Raw genomic sequence first — 23,407 nt, forward strand, 5'->3', positions numbered from 1 at the left:
TGAGACATGCACATACATTTACTTGTAAAAAAAAAAAAAGAATAAATAACCACGCACCTACCTTCGATCTAACGCTGGATTATATTGCTCTCATCAGGAATCCATCTCATCTAGTTTCCTCTTTCCCGAGGACCCTTCCTCAGTGCGACTCCACCACTGCAAATCAAATTCTTCTTTGATGTGACACGGCTAAGAAGCAGAGCAAACGACAGTGTTGATTCAGATATAGTTAAACAACTCTGGAGCAATTTAAAATTCATTTGGGCTCAGTTCATTCTGAAATGAGTGCTTCTTTGTTTTATCTAAAGGATCTCTTTTAAAACTCCAAAATACAATGTGTACAGTTTTGCAGAGCAAAGTATGACTCAGAGCGTAAAACAGTCGCCACTTCTCTTCTTGTTATCATGAATAACCACAACAAATCATCTGGTTTTCTGCTATAGACTTCATTAGTATCAAAGTTGTTCACAGTAGCTGTGTGTAGATCCTTTAGTAGATATACAAAGGGTTGGGAAAACAAAAACTGTTGTGGAGCATCGTTAAAATGTGAATCCAGCTTTCATGAGCAGTAATCAATGAGTAACAGCAGCCAGAGACCACTGGTTGAAAATGGCATCTCTCAAGAGTTACAAAGACCAAACACATCTTAACCCAACTGCTTCTTCGAGGGGGTTTCATTTTACACAAATCAGTAGACAAGTAAAAGTTCTTCGACTGGATAAACAGCCTGGGTGTTCTGCACTGAAATGAGCAGCATGAGTCATTATTTACAGCCTGTCTTTATGAATTAGAATGATGGGGCTGGTGTATTTTTCTCAGAAATCTTGCCAGGAGATGTTTTTAGATAGAAATCAGGAGTGTCTTCATCAAACCAGACCCGTGGGGCAAACAACTTCAAGGTCTCCATTTTAACAAGATGTTTTGACAACAACAAAAAACACAAGACAGGATCAACACGGATGGCAAGTCAAGGCTGCTTGTAGTACCTGTCGAGAAGACTTGATCAGCGTAGCAGAGCGCAGAGTGGAGCAGCTGACAGGCACGGCCCTCTCGACTCGCTCCAGCAGGATTCTGGTTCTGGGAATGTGGCTCCATGATACACCAAGGGCTGGCTGCACGTCCCCGCTACTGCTTCTCGTTACATGGTTTGTTACCTATGGGCCCAGAGACCATTGTTTTTTCCTCCCTATGTTTCACGGTTTACTGTAGCTCGTCATAGATAACACAAGCAGTACATGAAAGAAAAGAATTAAATACAGGATACAACCAGAGTGTTGCATATTTAATGAACTGGGACAACATTAGACAGAGTATTAAATCAGACAACTTCATATAATGTAAAGATTTTAGGTGAAGGCGAGCTATCGTTGGTGTTACTGCTTTGTTTATGTACCAGAAAAATGTTTGATTGTCATAACAGAACAGAAGATGAGGAGATTGAGGGAAGTTAGATTGACAGTGGAAACACATTTAGAATTCAGAGCAGTGAACATCAAGGACTTCGCCATCCTTACCAGGGCTGCAACACTGAAGTCCTTTGCCATCGCCTTAAGAACTCCTGCCACTTGTATCATCAAGGACATGCCTGGAGGCGCAGGAAGTTGTGGAGGGGTTGGTACACGAACAGAATACATTCAGTGTCTTTCAATGACATTTTCCAGAGAACTTTAACTGCAGCAGCTCAAGCTACAAAGATTCTAAAAAAAAGTGTTGTGGTCGATTCATTGAGCTTTTTACTACTCCATTCACCTCTTTGAGGCAAACATCCACTTTCCATCACCGCAGGTTTACTGTATTAACTTGTCACTACATCAGCTGGTCAAACCAAAGTCTTCGCAAAGTCGCAAGAACCGAAACAAGATCTTCACCTGCGAGGGACTTCGTTAATAGATAATGAGCAAATATTGGTACACAAACAAAAGTTAAACATGGGAAACTAATTTATTCCTGCTGCAGTGAAGTACTGAATGTGAGATTAAAGTAAAACCTCCCAATTTAAATTCAAGTTGGATGGACGTTTTAGTAATTACAACTTTAACTTAGCAAAAACATCTATCAGAGAGATATCAGGAACATCAGGAATGGCCAAATCTACTGCTTGTAAGATTCTGACAACGCAAGCAAAAAAAAACCAAACAAAACTAACACACACATACATGTGCTCGCGGGTGGGCTACAAAGAACCGGATTTGCATTGAAGATAACAATGGTTTATCACAGCAGGATCCTTTCCGAGACAAAGTAAACCCCTTAAACTAAGATCAACCTTGTACCAGACTGAAGAGCTGGGATGGCCCATGATTCAAATCATCTGCTGAACACATGGAGGCAGCATGATGGTATGGACACGCATGGCCAATTTGACATGCCAGATGTTTTTTATACATATTATCATCTGGGATTCCTCTGTCAATACTGGAAAACCTAAATGGTGACTGTTTGAAGCGTCCATCCATCACCACGATAATAAAACTTCAACCACTCAAATTAATGAAGCGCTCCGTGCAGGTCACCGAACAGACGTCCCATTACATTGGACCAAATGTACTCATTTAGCAGCAGCTTTTATCATAAATCACAATTTCCAAGTGAGTGGCACCGAGTGGGGTTCAGTATCATGCCCCAGGACACTACAACATGCAGATGGGAAACCAGCAAATCCAGCCATCCATTTTCTATAGCTGCTGTGCTTTTAAGGGTTTTCTTTTGGACAGATCCTGTTCAGGTGTGGAAAAAGGCAATGCTTCATTTCAAACAAGCCGCATCATTCTGAAAACAAACCTGTCAAAACTCAAGCTGCAGCTGGTCAAGTTTGGATTCCTTCATGAATGAATTATTTGCACTTCACTCGGCACGGGCCAGTGACAGCCTTTTGTACATTTGCAGCTTTAATTATGATGGATTTGTCTGATGGTTTAGTGACTTGTAATGCTTTTTCATTGCAAGGTTCATTTCAGATCCCCTCTTTGAATCCTGTGGTACTGACTGGATGTTTAATTAGATCATGCTTTGGGGGCCTACTATGAACCAGCTGGTAGCAATAAAGTTGAATAAAGTTCAGTTGGATTAAAAACTTCAATTATTTTGAGTCTCAAGAGGTGAGACTCCAGTTTAAGTAGCTCCATGTCTTCATTAAATAGACCCGGTAATTTGAGCTCCTACTTTAATTGTGGTGGTCTTAAAGTAACCGTTAGGTTTGGTTCTCACACTGTATTGGAACTTTCCTCTTCTATTTAGTCAACAGATCCATAGCTGCAGGTATAAACACAGTTTCAGGCATGATTAAGTATGATGGACTAGCAGAAAGTGATATCACCTTCATTTTGTTTGCCTCCCAGGAGAGGAGAGATAACAGCTGACACAGAGTCCACGATCACCGCCTTGACAGAGCCACCGCCAACAGACACCTAACACAAAATGTGACCAAATTAGATTTCTGGGGTCCCAAAGGTGCAGGTGGTGAATTTTATGTAAAATAAATTGCAAACTAACCTGCTGAAGGCCGCTACTGCAAAGATGGTACAGACAGTCAAGCAAAGCGTAGACGTCAAACAAGCGGAAGATATGAATCCTCTGAAGAGCCTCTGTCTGGAGAGTAAAAGTTTCTTGTGACAGCATCCTCTATATGCGATACATTTGTTTAAAACAAAATGTCTGTCGCCTCACCTGCTCCTCTGTATTACTTGTTTCAGCTTGTAGCATTTGCAGCAAGCGGCTGGCAGTCATCCCTCCCGTTGTGTCGATATAGATCACACTCTGTTTCAGGTGGTACGAAATATTCACCGCTACACCAAAACACACCTCGAAGAGATGAAAAGCACACAGGGAATAGTTAAAACGTAGCACAGATAGTTTGAGCTGCTCAAACATATCTGGGAGGGAGTATTTCAGCCCGAGTGAATTTCATATTATGTGAGAGAAAAAGGGATTAAAAAAGGACTGAATTTATGAGGCTGAAATGATCAGTGATCGAGAGGAAAGGTACGAAATGTTCACCTGAGATTTGCCACTTCCTGGGCCTCCTGACAGCTCTGTTATCTCTCCAGTATACAAACCTGAATCCAGCAGTTTATCTAAGCTGCAAGAAACAAGGAACAATTCATTACTCACAACTGCCATCCAGTATAATAAACCATTTAGCTTCAAGTGTAACCACAGAGCCAACAAAGCACGTCAGGTAATCATGCACACTGAGTTTTTCTAAGATGTCTGGCCAATTCTTGATTTCAGCTGCTGTTTGTTGGCATCTTATCCAGCTTAACCGCTGCCTATTCCTTTCAAACCAAATTCATCAAATATACTTGTTTTTTACTTATTATTTTTTGCTACCCGAGTATATTTGTGTAGGTCTCCCTGTTTGTGTGGGGGCATACACACAGAATGGCTGGGGACATCTGATCGTTATCATTTAGGTGCAGTCAGTTAGTCAGTCTGGTGGCTCTTGATCCTCAGCTCGGTCTGCAGCATTCTCTGTTCAGCCAGGTGCTCAGTGTCGTATGTTTTGGGTTAGTGTTAGAGGCAGAATGTGCTTGTGTATGTGTTTGTTCTTCTTTGTATTGTATCTGATATGCATCTTACAATTAATTACCGTTTTTTAGTAGTAGTTTTAGAAAGCGTCATGCAGTAGTGAAACAACAGAGGGACGGTGGATGGATTTCTGTGGCAGACTCTTGTTTATTTTGCCAGTGAACTGCTTTACCACCGTTTAAAAAATCAAATCAAATCCAACTTTTGTTGGAGGAATCTGTTGGCACAGCTAAATGAGAAAAAAAACAGCTCTGCGCCTCTATTAGAGCCCAGTGGAAGAGGCATTTGGAGCTAAATGCCTTGTTCTCAAAATAATTTCTACTGATTGTAATGATATGCAGCACATTTACCAGAATAATAGGTTTGGAAATGGGCTCATCGCTGATTCACAAATCCTGCCAAGTCCTCACTGGAAATATCTCAACAGCAATTTTATGTCTCACAAAAAAACTTCTGTGCACATATTCATGGTCCCATGAGGCAGGCAACAGGGTGTCTAATAGCAGCTTGCATGGGCTGATCAGAAGCACTGAATTTTCGAACTTTTAGCTTCAGCCATTTATTTTTCATGAGTATACCCTGCGGCCAACTACTAAAACACTGTTTTGCCAACTAAAAGCACATGTAGCAAATACAATTGCCTCAGAATCCCTCAGAAATGATACTCTCACCATCTTTATTCAGAGGGATAGAGCGGGTGACAAAAGGACTGTTTAAGATTCACGTTGTCAGTCTGGCTCCGGCTTCTTTGTTGCTGCACAAGGTAAATCCAGCCTGAGCTCCACCTTCGCACACCCAGGGTCCTTTAAACCCGATGTCCCCAGACCCATTGTACGTTTTCTCATTGTATATGCTCACACCACAAGCTGTAAATCACCAGAGAGCCATTCATTTCCAACTGTGCCCAGTGAACACAGGCTGGACTAATGCGATCGCGTAGATATGGTTAAAAAGAAGCCACAGTTGAAAGTTTCACAACAATCCAATACGATTTCAGTGTTCTGCCAAGTAAGCCCAGCTTCCCCAGCCGTCCAAACCTTTGGCTGGAGATACACGTTTTGACATGTTTGCATGGACAGAAGTTCTTTGAATGCTTTTTTTGTAAAGTGCAATTCATTTAGTCAAATAATTGTGGCAAAAAGGCAACATTTTCATCCGCAGTCCTTATTGAATCACACTTTGTTTGTCTCACAAGGAAAATCACACTGTTGCATTATACATCATTGATAAAAAAAAAATCCGCTCACCAACTGTTGGGAGGATTAAAGTGTTGCAAACTCAAATTAATAATGACAGAAGAGCCCAACCGAGCAACATTCCACAAACAAGAATGATGAAAACTGAATGTCTTTCTGTCTAGAGGCTTCATTTTCCAGGTGTTTTAAGGGCTTAATACATTAAGCTGTTTCGCAAATGGGAAAAAAAAAAAGCAAGCAGTGTGAGCAAACTTGCTTCCTGTCTTGATACAAAGTTTCAAGCTGAATTATACCGATGGTCCTACTACAGGAGTCTTCCACCCAAGATGACTCCACAGAACCTTTCAGCTCTTGTGTCTTCAAACACTGAAAGTGGCTTCTCTCACTGACTCTGGCCACATAAAAACATTGGGATTGGGAGTGAGACACAGCAGAGCTAAAGGAGAAGCTGAACTGGCCAGTGAGTTGATGAATGAGACACTCAGACTGCTCACATTGGATCATTTATCATCGGGGTCCAGTCAGTTGTGGTCGAGCCTTCATGATTAGGATATTCTGGTAGATCTCCGCAGCTTTGTCAGCAACAATGTTTAGGCTGGTGCTAAGTGTTAAATCGAAGTGTTGCATGCTCCAGCTCCATGTGCACACTGTATAAAGCCCCAACAGAAAGATTTGACCATAACGATATCCCTTTTTATGTAGGTGTTGAGCTATGGTTTGAAGAATCCAAATACTTCTACATTAGAGTGAACTCTGTAGTGAAACTGGTCAATTAAATTTTGTATCTTGTGTTTTAATTGATGATGCCAACTAGATTTGTTACCCTGTTACAGTTAAGAGGAATAATAAATCAAATCTTCACAATACCTTTTCCTAACAGCTTTTCTGTTGCTTGAAATGATGAGGATTGTTAAGTAGTCAATTTGCAAGATCTTGAAATGTTTCAACCATTGTTTTCAGCCTTTTCATCTGGGCTCGCTTTGGTTATCTATGGTTTTGCATCCACAACTGAGCTGAGAGGAGCGATGGGGTGCTCAGGGTGTCTGAGGTACGAACATTCTGCACAGACAATGCTGCATGACTCATCCCGTTCAGTCATCATCACAAAAGATGAACAACTCCTTCAGAAAGAAAAACAAAAGCATTCTAAAAGAAGAGGTCAAAAGCACAGCTGCAGCTAAACACAACTCCCAAGGCGCCGCTTTATAGGAAACATTTAATCATTGTTCATAAATACGGCTGCTTTGATGCCACTTCTGAATGGAAGGCATGTACTACATCTAACAGAAACCTCACACACCAGTCAACAGAGACTAACTGAAGTTTTCCCAATCGTGACAGAATTCAGTTGCTTTGTTGGGCTGTTTTGTTTCCAGTTGTAATAAAAAAGGTTTTTTATGGCTCTGAATTTCACCTTTTTTGCTTCCATGTTTTGCAGTAGAGTGCCAAAAACATTCTCTCTTATGAGTTAACAGTGAAGCGGTGGTGGAGGCTTATGGCCCACATACTGTATGGGCATAATCATTAAAAATCAATCTTTTTGTAATACTTAGCCTCCAAACTGCTGATGTGAGAATTCCACTCAGCTGCTGCCAGATGTGCTGTATGTGTGTGTGTATCGTCGTCATTTTGTTTGTGCAAATGACTGCTTCAACATTTTTAGTAGTGTGGAACGGACTCATCAGATACGTTGTAAGACTTAAGACTGACAACATTTTTAGATTCAGGAAAAAGTTGAATCAATGAATCCTTGGTCTATGATCCAACTCTCGGCCATGTTTCACAAAGCTCAGCGAGTCAGTTCTTTGTAATTTTGCTGATAATTACCTGACAGGAACAGCACCGATAAGAATGAATGAAAACCAACAGTCAAACTATTACTAATACAAAAATTTAGGATACTCAGCTTTGCAGATGATCAAAAATCCTGTCTGTTGTGCTGCTTTTGTGTCCACTGGCTGAATATGGCACTAAAACCTAAATATTTACAGAATGCTGACGAAAATGTGTCCCGAGACCAAAGAGCAGTAAAAACAACAGTGTTCCACAGGTTTTACACTATTTTTTTCCCCTTCTTTTAAATTGGAAAATTAAATACTGATGTCAGAGAATCAAATTTCTAGTGATATCTGTATTTCTTTTTTTTTAACTCTTGTGAATGAATGCAGCTCTACTTCCTGAGACTCACATTTTGATTTCAACAAGAGCCGTTTGTTAGAATAGTTTATCCACCTGCTCCTTTACAGTGTTTTGATTTGCTATTGAAGCTGAGACCAGTGATCTGTGCAGTTTGTGGAGTCCTCATAATCGTACTTGTAATGATAGATGTGACAGACGTGCACTTAAATTTGCATAGCCAAGGTCCCCCGGTGTGAAGGTTGAGCCTGTGGTTCCCACCTCCGGCGCACCGTGTGATTGTCAAGACAAGAATTGCTGGGGATGGACTTCTTTGCATTGTCCCTGCCTCCACTGACAACAGGGCTGAGTGGCTGCGCTGTTGATGAAACTTCACGTTGTGTTCATGTAAGGACTCTGAGAGATGAAAGTGATTGCCCTTGAGAAGTCACAGATTTAAAAAAAAATAAAATAAATCTCCCACGGGCTGCACTTATGATTGAGCTCAGAACACTTGGACCCGATAGGCTTCAGCTTAGTCTTTGATTAGGGAAGCCTTAAACGGGCTTACATTTCATATATATATATATATATATATATATATATATATATATATGTAAGGGTAAAAAATATTAGTTATTTCTAATAAAGGGATTTAAGTGGATATTTTTAATTCAATGCTGAATATTATCTAGTCTTTATGGGCTTTGTTATGCCCATAAGGACAAAAACACTCAATCTACTGTAAAACATGGGAGAGGTTCCAGCATGCTGTGGGGCTGTGGGGAATGTCACAATGAAATGATGACTTTGGAATATTATCAATGCCTTTTAAAAGCAATTACTCTCAGAAAACTGCTTTTGATAAAGAAAGATTTGAACTGTCCAGCGACAAGCCATGACCCAAATCCCTCTGAAAACCCTCTACAGACAGCTGAAAGCTGCACTGAAAAATTAACTATTTCAAACTTAAAAGCACTTGAACTAATAGCAATGGAAAGGCAAGATGGCTAGAGAGTTTGACATTGTTAAATATTAATAACAGGTCCAAATATATGTATTCAGGGTTTTCATTTCACCACGTGAAAGCTTTATTCTGTTCTCTTTTGAAAGACATTTCATTGAAATATTGATCATACAAAAATCTGATTACTTATATTTTTTTCTGAAGACATTCAAAAGTCTGTGCTTGCGGTTTTGACAAGTACATCCAACTTTAATTCTCCTGCCTCTTCGGATCGCGAACACCAGGCAAACTCGCCGTGCAAAGTGTGACACTGTAGACATCACAGAGGAGCACTCATCAGTTCAGCTTTTCACCAACAGGGAGCACCCAAGACATGCACAAAGCACAGTGGCCTCACTCGCGTGTGTGCTTTAGTTTCATATCACTAATCCAAAGCTCCAACTAATTAATGAAAACCACTTAAAAAGAGCCATGGAGAGAGAGAGAGAGAGAAAACACCTGTGGTAATTAATTATGCTGAAATAGTACATTTGACTGGAGAAAAGGTCCCATCTTATAAATTATGGCATGTTGGACGGTCACACAAATTTGTCCAGACATGTCTGCATGCTGGCTGAGGGACATTAGCCTCTGTGCTTTGTGCAGTGACTGCATATAGACAGCTCAATCAAATAATGCCAGCTTCCATCTCCGTGCAAACATTTTATGTGATGCTGTGTCTGTTGTATTATACTGTAGTGTCATGCTGGTCTCTTCCAAGTCATTAAATTTTGATTTTGTGATGTGCTGCTCGAATGTTTTAACGGCGCTGTCAGCTCTGTTTGTTTTTTTCTGGCAGAAAGTGGTCAAGCTGGGTGCAGAGTTAATGCAGCTGATATATCAGAAGCCACTTTAGGCTGCGTATATGAGCCAAATGGAACAACAAGCAAAGAAGTCAGTTGTAGCTGCCAAAAGGTGTCGTCACTGCAGGAATGCAGCACACAGACCACTTGTGAAACACCCTCCTGATCTGCTGTAATAAAAAACAGGACTAAGCACAGAGGTGTAGCCTTCAATTCTAGAATGCCCTGCAATCATCGTGGCAGCAAGTCACAGTGGCTCGTATTGTATGACTTTTGTATTTGTTGTTTTAGATTTTCCAGTAGAATATTCTCTCGAGTGAGAGAGATCATTTCTGAGTGATTTTTTTTTTTGGTACTGGTTTAGAAGCTGTGCTGCTTGACTGGATTCTCCTGATACCTCTAATACATCTGTTATGATGGCAACGGGAAAGTCGTCTCCAAATGGGAGCAGCTGACTGCGTTTTCCACACGCCAAGTAATGCTCATCCAGAAAAAAGACCCCAAGTTGAGTTGAAGAGGAAATGCCATGGAGGTCAGGCAGAAGCAAGATGGAGAAATAGGTGGAGGAGGTTTAAACCAAGTCTTCCTTCCACTGTTACGGAGCTTGTGAGATTGATAGCAAATAAAATTGAAATGCTTGGAGCACCCCCGCAGAAACAGCAAGAATATTAAGAATACAGTATTATGTGTTCCACTGAAACGTGGCTGCAGACACATTTACTGGGCTCCAATGCGTCTCCACCCTGCCTTCAGATGTTACTGCCAACAGAGACATCAGAGGCAGCGGCAAATGTAAAGGCGGAGGTATTGCTGTGATTGTTAAGAACAGATGTGTAACTGTGAAGGAGAAGATCAAACCCAGGGAACTGCGAGTTAACTTCAAGAAGATCTACTGAGAGCTTATCCATGTGATTCTGGTAGTGGTGAAAATCTTACCCTGGGCTGCCGCCGAAGCTGTCTGTGACATCATCAGCTCAGTTGTTACTAGGTTCCAAACACAGCATTCCACCACATTTGTGACATTTTTTGGGCATTTCAACTAGGACCACAATCTGCTTCTCTTCTCCAACTATACTCCCAACGATTAATCGACTAATCAATCAGTTAATTACTAATTAAAACAATCCACAACTGAAAAAGCATACATTGAAGCCATATTTTATCTTGTCTTTTAACATTAACATTAACATGAACTAAAAATGCTAAGAAGAGTACTAACGGTAATGCATCAACAGTCAAATAATAATAAATAAAGAATACAGCCTGGTTGTAACTTTGGACTGAAATTGAATTATACAACTATTTTAATGTTGCACTTTAATGTTAAAATCCAAGACAACTCTGCTTATTTATAGCTAGTAGGCTACGCTAACAAGCTAAATATCTTACCAGAGCTCCAACCTGTTTCTTCTTCAAATGTTCATGCATGACAGACGTGCTCCCGTGATACGTGAGGTGGACTTTACAAAACTTGCCGGTAATCTTTTTTTTTTTCTGGGTGTCGAGGGTTAAATGCTCCCAGACCCCGGATACTTTTGGACGACAGGACGATAATTCTTCCACAACCATTTCACTATGTTGACACAGCTCATCTCCCGCTCACGCGCAAGCATCTCTAAGCAGAGATAGCTAGGAAGTGAGATGACTCACTCCGTACGAAAAATGATGTTCAAATCGACAGCGATTACGTAACTAACAATTAAATAGTTGGCGACTAATTATGTTATCGATTTTTGTCGACAACGTCGACTAATCGTTGCATCCTTATTCAGCAGCAACCTGTAACCATACAGACTTTGAAGAAATGGTCTAAACAAGCTGGAAACGATCTGCGGTAATGTTTTGCATAGACTGGAATAGCCTCTGTCAGCCTCTCATGGAAATGACATCAGTGCCATGACTGAGTGTTTGACAAACTACATTCACTTCTGTGTCGAGAGTATCATTCCCATAGTGGCAGTAAGGTGCTTCCCAGATAACAACTGTGGATCACCAGTGACCTGAAAAAGCTGCTGAAGATGAAATTCTTCAGGAAGGAAAAGAAGGGAGTTATTGAGGACTGTATAAAGCAGCTAAAAAATAAGATAAGAGAGAGCAAGAGGGTGCACAGAAAAAAAAAGCTCAACAACAAGATGAGTGGCCAGGGATGAAAAAGATTGCAGGCTTTAAAGTGAAGGGTGAACTGATGAAAGCCTGAAAAGAGCCATAGAGTTGAACATTTTTGTCAATAAGTTCAGATCAGATAAACAGTCAACATGCTCCTCACCTCTCTCCAGCTACACACTTCTCACCCTACCTGTACCCACAGCTTCCCTGTCACACCTCCATGATGTCACTTCATTTATGGATCTTAATGTAGGCTCATCAGCATCTTCCAACACATTAGGACACACTGAGGTCTCCTCTGTCCCCCCCTGCTGCTTCTTCAGACGAAGAAGCAGCACGAGAGACTGAACCAAAACTAGGCTGAGGGCCGAGATAGTGTCAGCCCCAGTGTCCCGAAGGCCTGTGCAGAGCAGCTATGTAGGATTTTACAGCACCTCTCCAACATTAGCCTTAGTCAGGAGAAAGTTGCAGTGCCATGGAAGACAGTGCCTTGTTCAAGTATCTATAAAATCTCATCCATCTGCCCTCACTGACTAGAGACCAGCTGCCCTAATATTCCACATCATAACAGTAATGGAGACTGTTACTGGCTCATCTCAGTAGGGAAGTGAACACCTTTCACTACAGATTGCTTATCATCCTGGGGTTGGTACTGAAGATGGAATCAACTACTTGAATCTCATCTGGACAAAGCAGGCAGCACGGTAACAATCTCGCTCTTTAATTTCTCCACTGCCTTTAATATAGTTCAGCCTGCATTGTTATGTGAGAAGCTTTAGAAAATACAGGTAGATGCCTCCACAACCACCTGGATCACTGACTACCTTACAAAGAGAACACGAGAAGGTAGTCAGCAGCACAGGAGTAGCACAGGGGACTGTACTCTGAAAGAAGAGGCTGAGTAAAGGGAACTGATCAACAACATTGTGACAAGGTAAGAGAAAAATCACCTCATCTTAAATGTAAATATGGGGATGATTGTGGACTTTGGGTAATGAATGCTGCACAAGTTCACCAACATAATGGACAACAATGCATACCCTGTACGCAACACCGACATGAAACAATAGAATGTGTTCAGTCAGAGGCTTCTTTAGCTTGACTGCAAAAAAGAACAGCACAGCGGGTCATTCCTCCCTACAGCAATAGCTGTATGCAGTGACAGCTTATGATGAATAATTCAGTTAATTAAGTACTTATGACTACTACTGACACATAATTACTTTAAAAAAATAAAATACAATGAAATGTACTGCAACTTTAGAATTTCCCTTTGGGATTAATAAAGTATTATTTTCAAATTTATGTTAATCGTTACATTAAAGCAGGAATACATTTAAACTGTTCTTGAACTGTATTAATGCATCTATGTAATTAATTTCTTTATTATAGGGTTTCTATTGCCAAATCATTAATTTCAGAATATTTATTTAATAGGCATCATTATTAAAGTATTTATCTAGCAGCCCCCCCCACTGTGGAGATGCAGGGAAATGATGGCAAGTGATGACAGAGTGATTCTCAGACACATTTCTCAGGCAATCCATAACCTGTAAAGCTGAGAAGCAATAATTCCAAACTTTATGAAACCATCCACTATCTCCAACAGACCAGCTCAAATTAATTTGGCAGAGCTTGTAAAAAAATTCAAGTTCATAAACCAAAATGTCCTTTGACTTGCCGACCAGGCAAAACACTGTTACCTTTATGAAACCAACCAAAGGCTTTAATCTGATGAAACAGGGATTGATGAAAATGCCAGTGGGACTGTCACACACCTTGGGAGCGAGCTCTTAGGGCTATTTGATATGGGAGACAAACCTTCTTTTAAGCTCTTGTGGTACTGAGCCCAGTGTTAAATCCCCCAGTCTCTGAAAGACAAAGCAGCATGCTCTGCTGTGTGCACAGAATTGCCTTTACCTGGGGTTTCCAGTGGAGAGGATGGCTGTGGAGCTCAATAGTTCCTCATACAGATCAGCACCTGACACGGGAAATGCTGTATGTTGAGCCAGGAGCACTCGGCGGATAGCAAACAGGGCCTGAAATACAGAGATAGAGCGCACAGGGTTCATACACCTTCAGCACAGATCAGCTGGAACACGTGTATTCATGGATCTAAGCCAGTGTTGTTGGACTAAGTAGCTTTTCTGTGCTACTGAGCTATTATGATAATCCAAAGGCAAAATGTAAAACTGGAGTTGCTATGATGTGTGCAGAAGAATCTTTCAAATAAAGCCCAAACTTCTCATTAGTTCAATTTTCAATCTCTCAGGTCCTGTGTCAGGTCTTTTCTGGATGTTTTCCTCTTTCTTAAGGACATCACTTTCAGATACTGTTCATCTCCTGTATATAGTTTTTTTTAGGCCTGCCACTTCTTCTTTTTGTCCTCCAATTGTCCAGTTTCCTCAAATGCTTTAAGGACACACTGCACACCATGCTGAGATATGCCATGTTTTCAGCTAATAGCTCTTTGGGAATCACCTTGTTGCTGCAAAAATACTGTTTTATGTCTGTCAAGTCTGTTTGTTTTCATAGATGCAACTGAAAAAAACTGTGTCTTTGTGACAGGATGCTCGAAACAAAGTCTCTTAAGATACAATTTAATCTTTTTTTTTATACGTTGTTTTTTATCTGTTGACAGAAAACTTGTTCCCTTGACTTGTGTGCCTTTTTCACACTTAAATGATTCATTGGTCAGTGGTACAGATAACTAAATAAAATACACTGAGTGAAAAAGCAGCCAATGTACAGAAAAAGAAAATCTGTGAAAGACCTTCAGAAAGCCTGAAGAACTGTTGCTCAAGACAACTTTAAAAGATTACAAGAAAGTCTGGCTGCTTAGCAGTAAAATCCATAGAAATGAGGGTTTCTCAACAATTTTCCACAGTACTGTAAGTTCTTTTAGCAGGAAATTGACCATATTTGCACTACTTTCCACCACATACGATTTTGCCACAAAAGGGAAACAGAAGAAGACTGCAGTTGGGAGGGCATTAATGCAGAAGAAAGTGGAGGAATCGGTGGTTGTGGATGGCACTTTGTGAGACGTTTGAGAGTACACAATTGGCAAATGAAGCATGATATTTAATTACTTAACCCAAGAACAGGTTTTGGTGCATCAATCTCATCAAAGCAGCAGACAAGTGAAGAGGTGAAGCACATTCAGAATGGGTGATGCCAGAAAACAAGAATAAATAAGATGGAAATCATTTTTGGCTGAATACTTTCAGGTTTTTTACATCAATATCTAATATTAATGTGATGTTACAAGACAGGAAAAACAGCTCATTTAAAAAGCTGTAATGGGCACATCGTGTTTTTTGTTCAACATCAAATCTCAGAGCTGTTTGAAATGTCCAAAATGAAGGAAGTCCTTTATAGTTTTGTGTGAGATAAGACGAGCAGTCAATCAAAGGTTTGCTACAATACAGGAATTCTTTAAATTTCATCCCAGCGGCACCTATAAATGACCTTGATGCAGCATGTAATAACTGCCTTACATAAGCACAGTCACAGTAGTTGCCCCTTAAGTTGAATCACAGTAACAGGCATCAATGACAATGAGGCTTTGTTTGGGCTAATTATAACGGATGCAGTAAAATGTTGCAGATCCATAGTCATCACTTTGTCAACATTGATCTTGGCAGAGATTAAGGTCCACCCCACCTTCCATCAGTACACAGCACTTGTTAGTAGACCATATGGAGTGTGCAGCTGTATTTCTGCATAAGGACTCTGTTCATTGCTTCATGCTGGAAATTTTGCCAAAGAGACAAATCTCGTTTGCACCCTATCAGTTGGAGAGTCTTACACAGCCTCGTGTCCCCATTACTACTTAAAACTGCATTAGAAACGCACTGTAGCAAATGAATTAAAAGCTGGACATAAATAAATAAATAAATAAATCACACACTTCATGCTTCCTCATTAATTAGGCCGAGAAATCCGTAACGCTTCAGCCCACACTGAAGGCAAGATCCCGCATGGTGAAGACAGGCTTTACCACCAGCTTATCAATCAGCTTTGAAAGATATCTTATTTCTATTTTTACATGCAATTTAAAAACTGCGAAATAAAAAAATAAAAATATTCAAGTCTAATTCATTATTCATGTATCTATTGATAGGGTTGTTTAGCCAGCTGGAACTTTATATCAAATAAAGCTGCAGTATTTCGTAAGTTAGAGTAGCTAACGGGAATTACACTATTTGTCAGAGGTGTTGTATGCAGTGTAAAGCTTAGCTTACATTTCCAAAGAGGAAAAAGAATTGCCCAATATATTCAAATGGGGGAATGCGAGGGGACGTCATGCCATGTTGCACACTGGAGTGGATGCACCATTATGTTACCTGTGCCTGCCTCTGTTGATATACGAGTACCTTTAGTTTTGTTTGACTAAAAATGTGGGGCAAAACGGTCACATCCGAAAGAGAAGATGATGGGATAGGGACAGGAAAGGAGACAGAAAAGGGTCCTTACTTGTAAAAACTGAACTGTGGTGCAAATAAACAAGCTAAACATCAAATATCCCCTTGCAGGGCCAGTTTGCTGATTGAGACACTACCTAATACCCTACTGCACTGTAAACTATCTGGTCTGAGTGGGTGCACATACTTAAAAGTTACGAATGCCTAGAAGCTAATGAACAGCTTGGCAGTACTTTGGTCTAAGATGTCAGTTCTGTGCTGAAATCTCATTCCCTGAGTCAGCCACCCTTCTTGGCCTGATTATCAAACTAATAATAAAACTTCCAACATCATTCAGATATGAGTTCATTATACTGAGTCATTGGCAGTGAGTGATAGTAAAGACTTGCTATAAAATTTAATCTTGTTATAAAAACTTCATTTACTTGCAACGGGCAGTTACATTAAACATTTTGTTATTTCTAGAAGAGATGGGCTAAGACATGATTTCAGAGTTTAGTCCCCCAGCGTGTGCATGAAAACATGATCCTGAAAGATGCAGGGTCCATGCGTACAAAAGGCCGACTCAGAGCAAGCAGTATCCTTACAATATGGTGTGCAGCTTAATCAAATTACTACAATCCCACAAAGCATGACATCAAATTCACCTTAGTTTTACGCACCCTCTAAGGGCTATGGGGCCTGGGGATCTCCCCATACTTTGATGGGCTTTTTCTCTGTTTGCATTCCCACCACAGATGAGAACTCCAAAGTAATGTCAAACTCGCGTCAGAATTCCTTTGATGCTCAGAAGCTCAATTAAACCAGGGCTTCGCTGCCAGTCCAATGCAGCTTTCATGGGTGATGTTCTACCACCAGTGGTCAGACTTTTCGGCAGGAATAGCTGGTTGTAGTATCGTGTTTTTATGCGTCAATAATCATGGTACAGTAACATCATCTGGACAAATAACCTTTACACTTGCATCTCAGATGGTTTTCCTGATGCTGGGAAAGTTCCTACTCAAAAATAGAAGCTCATAGGACCCTATAACAGAAGTTCGATGAGCCGAGATAGGCTCCCTTTCCGGTAGTCTGTAAACTTGAACAGGGAAGAGTACTTCCAACAGATATAAGAACAACGAAGAGGTTCCTGTGATGTGACGGCACCTATTCTCTATTCTGGTGAGAAAGTTAGAGTAGATCATCATTATTACTCTCCCGTGGATACCAATCAATTAGTTGGTCGATTGTTTGCTTTTTTGTCATAATCGTCACATGCGGATTATGTCACAAGGCTGACAAACAGGAAATGAGAGCAGACTTCTCTGCAGTTAAGGCAGCTTTATCAGAAATTTGCCTAGATAACACATGCGTTTTGAGTTCAGATCCATTTCCATAATCTACGACATTTGAACATTTTAGTTCCAAATGTGAATTCAAGTTAAGCTGAATTCAAGTTTAGCCATCTTTTTAGTCTCATTTACTGTTGTCAACAACTTGTTTTTATATCAGATTCAAAAGCAACACCAAGCACTTTTACAAATATGGACATCTTATGTCAGCTATGCAACCGTTCTCTCTAAATTAACAGCATCAGGTACTGGTCACACACTAGCTCTGCACGTCATCATCCTACTGGACCCTTGGATTTCTATTTAAAATAAATGTGCTTGTGGCTGTGAAAGGAACTTGGATTTAGCTTGTTTGAGTGCATTTTCAAGCTTATCTGACAACACAGACTGCATCCCACTGGATCATAAAACACTGTGTCAAAACACTCCATGAAAGCAATGTTCACTAACCCAGCTAATGTGGGATGCTAGAGAGTGCACTCACTGTTGAGTAGACTTACATTGTGATTAGGCTGTCCTTCTGGACAGAGATGATTTCTTGTTTGAACTCATGTCCAACAGCCGATATCTATTTAGGGTAATAAGGTCAATCTGTTGGGTGTCAGTTGGTGGCAAGGCTGGTACCTCAGTTGGGGGCGTTGTTTAACAAGATAGGCATGCTTTTAAATAAAAACTTTGCTTTCAATAGTTTCAACTATATTAAACTGTAGGAGGCTGCTGCTAGATAAAAGTGTGTGGGATGTTGTCATTTGTGGGAAAAACAATGGTTTGATGGACCACAGGAATGCTGGTTATCAGCTCCTGAGATGCCTGCAGGCTGAGTTTACTGGCTAGAAATTCTGGCACAGCCACTGGGATGAACCTGAACCTGCTGCAGGCAGTGATAGAAAAAAATAATGTTTGAAAAACACAGTGATCCTGTGGGGGAAAATCTTTGATGTCCTCATCCATTCCCAATGTATTTTGGACACTGTTGCTTCTCTTGGATGCTCAACGTTCACGGTACAGAATATGTCAGTTCAGACACCAAAAGGCTGCTTTCAGAGACAGTTTCTCTATCTTTTTCTAAAATAAAATTTCTTTGATTGTTGTTTATTGGAACCAGGTACAAATTCTTACTAAAATGAAAGATTTACTCGACACGTTTAACCCTTTGGTGAAGGTGATATTCTCACAGCCAAAACAAGCAAGCTGATGAGGCGTCTAAAAAGAGAAAAAGAAACATAGACAGCATGACAAGAAAATGTGTAACAATAGGTTGTACTAACCCTTCAGTTACTTACGCTTTCTTGTTTCATTTCTGAGTTTGATTTCTCTAAGACTGCATGTGCAGACACAGAGCAACAAGGGTGTTTGATGATTTAAACACACACACACTCATCTGGTCTGGGTTGACTTCACCGCCCTGTCCATCCACACAATTCTTCACTTTAATCTATTAGGCCTCTCTAGGTCTCCTCCATGGTCATTTGCACTCTTTTATCTTTTAAAAGTTTGGTAGAAAATAACTATTTGTATTACAAAAAAAAATAGTGTCTTGTTATCTGCCCACAAGGTCAACTCTCAGTGAAGCAGAATTTCTTCCAAGTTCTCTTTTCCTTTTCGCACAGCGCTTGAAAGCAAGAGCGCTGACATATCTTTGTAAGTTCAAACTGTTGAGGAAGGACTTTGTAGGAGAACGAAGAAGGGGTTTTGCAGTTCTACTACCATATCTGAAGGACTATTTCTATTTCTTAACAGGTCCATTAAAAAAATGTCATGCAGCTGAAAATTATAATGAGGGCCTTTAGGATTATAAACATTTACTTTGATGCTCAATTGTTAAACAGATAATTGCGATTAACTATTTAAGTGTCTTTTCGTGCTCATTTTATGCCACTATTATAGCAAAAGCCTAATAAAAGCTTAGTAATGGACGAGCACCTTAATAGCAAAAAGAGCCATTTATTGGCACTGAACACTTAACTATAAAAATTTAATTTTTCTTTGCCTAAGTTTTCTCAACAAAAATTGCACAGGGCAGATGGGACACAAATAAAGCATTGCCTCCAGCTGAATCTCCCAACTTGGTGCATTAGGTGGAGAGCTGGATCAGAAGGTATATTTTTTCATTTTTGTTTTTGAATATTAATGGTATTACTGCCTTTCAGCCAGTTAGCTGAAACTCCAACAAATCACCTCCTCCAAACCACTAAGCTCTCCTTTTCATGTGGTTTAGAAACAACATGTACTACATTCTGAACTTTATTCTACAGATGCTCATGCTGTCTGTCATACACTGATAAGGTACAACATGCACAACACTGACAGCTGAAGGAAGTAACAGTTCAGTATGAGGCTTCTTCAGCTCTGCTGTAACACAGAGAGATACGGGGGGTCCTTTCTGCCAGCAGCAATAACTCCCCATCACGACAGCTTATAATGAATGTTTTAAAAACATTTTTTACTGCAACAATATAATTCTCCGTCAGGATACATAAAGTATTTTTAATTTCTATTTTAAACTCTTATCTAATTGAATTTTGATTTCTGATCTTGTTCAAATGCAATGTTGTCCTATTCACATGGTTAGTGTTAGTTTATTTCACACTTGCAGCTTATTATACTGTGCTAATGACTTGATCCCTCTTCTGCTTCTACTGCGATTTATTAAAACATGTAAAAACATTGCTAAAAATGCCATATTTAAGGCAAAAACAGAGTTTATTAAATTAACAGTTTCTTCTGGCTTTTTGAAGGACATCCCAAAGCTCTTCTTTGGATGTTGGCTGCCTTTTGTTCAGTTCCCTGTCAAGATGATCCCACACTGCTTCAATAATGTTGCGGTGTGGGCTCTGGGGAGGATTCATCCTTCCATAAGACCTGTTGCTACTGATTTTCAGTTCACTTCTTGTGTCATTTGGTATACCTCAGCCTAGGGCTGGGCCATAAAACGATAACTATCGAGGAATAAATTTGCCTCAATAGAGATATGAAACATGGTCGATATACTTTTCGATAGATTACATTCGTCCATCTTTTGACAAACAATACAAATAGCCAATGACAACGAGAGTTGCGCCGTTGAACCAATGACAAAAAAATGACAAAAAATCTAAGAGACACATTGATATTACAAATGCAGTAGCTTATTGTAATGCAAAAGACTTGCGACCAATAAGCACAGTGGAAAATAAGGGGTTCAAGTGGATGCTAAAAGTTATGGACCTGATATATCGATATCGACTGATATAAAAAATCCCATATCGCCCAGCCCTACCTCAGCCTTTTCACCCAGTTTCCCTTCCTTAAGAATGGCTTTCACGCCACCCTTTCATGGAGACCATTTCTGATGAGGCTTGGGCCAGCAGTAGATGGATCAACTGAAGGTCCAGATGCATCTCTCAGATCCTGTGTCAGGTCTTTGCTGGATTTTTTCCCTCTTTCTTAAGGACATCACTTTCAGGTAATGTTCATCTGCTGTAGATAGTTTTTTAGACTTGACTTTTACACTTGATAGATTTTCAGCTCATAGGTTCTTGGGAATCACCTTGTTGGTGCAAAAATACTATTTTTCGTCTGTCAAATTGTGTTATCTTTGGTGTTTATATCATCTGATAGGCTGCAAAAACACTTTTTTGATAACTTCTCTGTTGGTGTTTGTTTTTATGCTTAAATGATTCAAAGACGACTGTTTAACAAAAGAAATCCTCCGAACATGGTCGGATATATGGAAAGGACAGAAAATTTGTGAAAAAGCAGCCGATCTCTAAAGAAAAACTTTGAAAGACTTTCAGAAAGTCTGGCGAACTACTGCTTAAGGTTACTTTAAGTAAAAACTTCAATTGAAACATAAATAAATAAGGGGTGGGTTTTTTCTACCAGTACAGTATTTTTTCACATCATTCAACCCCTATTTATGCCAACAGCATACTCCTACATCAGCAACCTCCAAACTACCAATCTAAATGTAAAATTTCTTACAGACACTGAACATCACGCAGTGGGATGCCAAATTATGGGCTAGTAGTGTATGAATTTATGTCTATCGAACTGATAGGTGTCAACGGCGGCTGTAGCTCAGGAGGAAGAGCAGTCGGCCATTAATCAGAAGGTCGGTGGTTTGACTCCGGCTTCCCCGGGCTAAATATTGAAGCGTCCTTGGGCAAGACACTGAACCCCATGTTGCCTACCGATGTATCCATCCTTATTTATAGACTTAAGACGTTGCTGTATGAGTGTGTGTGAATGGGTGAACATGTAGTGTTAGAAGCGCTTTTAGTGGTCAGCTAGACTAGAAAAGCGCTATACAAGTACAGTCCATTTACACCTTTGTGAGGCACAAAGATACACAAACACCCCACTCCAGAGCCACAGGAACAAAAGGACATATTGCTAACATTCTGGACCCTCAAATGCTTTTTGCCCACACCCCGACTGGTCAGAGCTGTTGTGGCAGCATGAGAGGGATCTACTCAATAACAGTTACGTAGCCATAAGGCTATAGTTGAACACATTTAAACTTTTAACTTTTAAACTTTGACATTCTACACACAGGTGCCAGTGCAATGAATTAAAAGCATATGATAAAAATGTGTTGTTCAACCTTCATTTGAACCTGCAGAGTTCCGCAGTTTTGGTTGGTTTACCATGGATGTTCATAATGACCACTGTTGGAAGATTTATTCATTTGAGGAATTTCATTATAATAACGACACAGGAAGTTATGAAGGCGTTGTTGATTGTCATACTGTCAACAGTCATATGCATCCTAATTATTGACGTTTATCTCGCTGGCTGAATAAGATGGATTCCTCTCAGTACCTTATAGGACACGGAGCATTTCTGAGCAAGTTCCTCAAGGTCCGATGACACCAGGTCTTCCACTGTTAAAAACGAAGAAATCATGATGTTATTGTTTCTCTTATTTGTTTTTAATAGTGATGAATGATTCTTAAACCTGTGAAACACAAAATCACACACACCGACCTGTTCTGATATCAGCAGCACGCAGACCGCGCAGTAAATCTTTATCCAGTCCAGGACACATTCCCTCTCGTAGGACTACCATGATCTAGCATAGCTAACTTCTTATTAAATCGTTAAAATATAAGACACCGCGTCCACTTAAAAGGTCCCCCGCCGCATTTACAGATGCCACTAGCTACAGTTGTTTTTAGCTTTGCGGCTAACTTTAGCAAACTTTTCTGCTTGTGTGATCGTTGAAGACGTTATTAATGATATCTTAAGTCTCTTTGTTGAGTTTGTCCGTTAAACGATCTTAGTAAGAGAAATGAACGCCTTTACACAACTTTATGTACTTAGATTCGACTTCCATCACTATTGTAAAGAAGCACACGCTGATTGGTGCCAAAAAGGACAAGGCAAAAAACCTATTACTTTCCGTAGCAGCAACTTTGACCGCAATGCCTTTGGGGTAATGTAGTATACTACACTTAGAAGTGTTTGTAGGCTGTTTATTTATGAAAATAATACGTTTATTGAGGAATTGTCTTCAGCTCAATATATTATATACTCCACAAATGCGTCTTTTAAATAAACGTTTTGAATTTTCATCGATTTTTCCATTGTGGGTTTTTGTAGCTATTTATGGAAAATGACTGAGGGAACCAGTATAATCATTCACATACATTTGATTTTATGTTATAACGGCATACACATAAAATATAAAAACACCAATTTACAACCAGTAATAAATTCTAATGATGATAATGATGATTATGAAAATGATAATAAGAACAATATTAATAATGACAATTCCTGTCATTATTTTAGGGCTGCACCGTGGTGTAGCGGTTCACACTGTGTCACCTAACAGTGAGAAGATTGTTGTGGGTTCTCCTCAGGAACTTCCTCCTACATTCCAAAAACATGCATGTTATGTTAATCAGTGATT

General features: G+C 40.0%; 1 protein-coding gene across 1 annotated transcript; it reads right to left on the reverse strand.

Moving 5' to 3' along the window:
- Positions 1–52: 52 nt before the first annotated feature.
- On the reverse strand, positions 53–22,876 carry rad51d (RAD51 paralog D). Its single transcript, XM_072375451.1, has 10 exons — positions 22,480–22,876; positions 22,315–22,376; positions 13,674–13,792; positions 3,997–4,078; positions 3,667–3,801; positions 3,493–3,588; positions 3,317–3,407; positions 1,515–1,585; positions 987–1,154; positions 53–189 (listed from the first exon to the last, which is right to left on the reverse strand). Exons 1-10 carry the CDS (start codon positions 22,559–22,561, stop codon positions 94–96), a joined length of 1,002 nt encoding a protein of 333 aa, XP_072231552.1. The 5' UTR covers positions 22,562–22,876; the 3' UTR covers positions 53–93.
- Between the last annotated feature and the right edge of the window lie 531 nt (positions 22,877–23,407).

The sequence above is a fragment of the Leuresthes tenuis genome, unplaced genomic scaffold (assembly GCF_036924035.1).
Source record: "Leuresthes tenuis unplaced genomic scaffold, fLeuTen1.0.hap1 SCAF_21, whole genome shotgun sequence".
In the NCBI taxonomy this organism is placed as follows: Eukaryota; Metazoa; Chordata; class Actinopteri; order Atheriniformes; family Atherinopsidae; genus Leuresthes; species Leuresthes tenuis.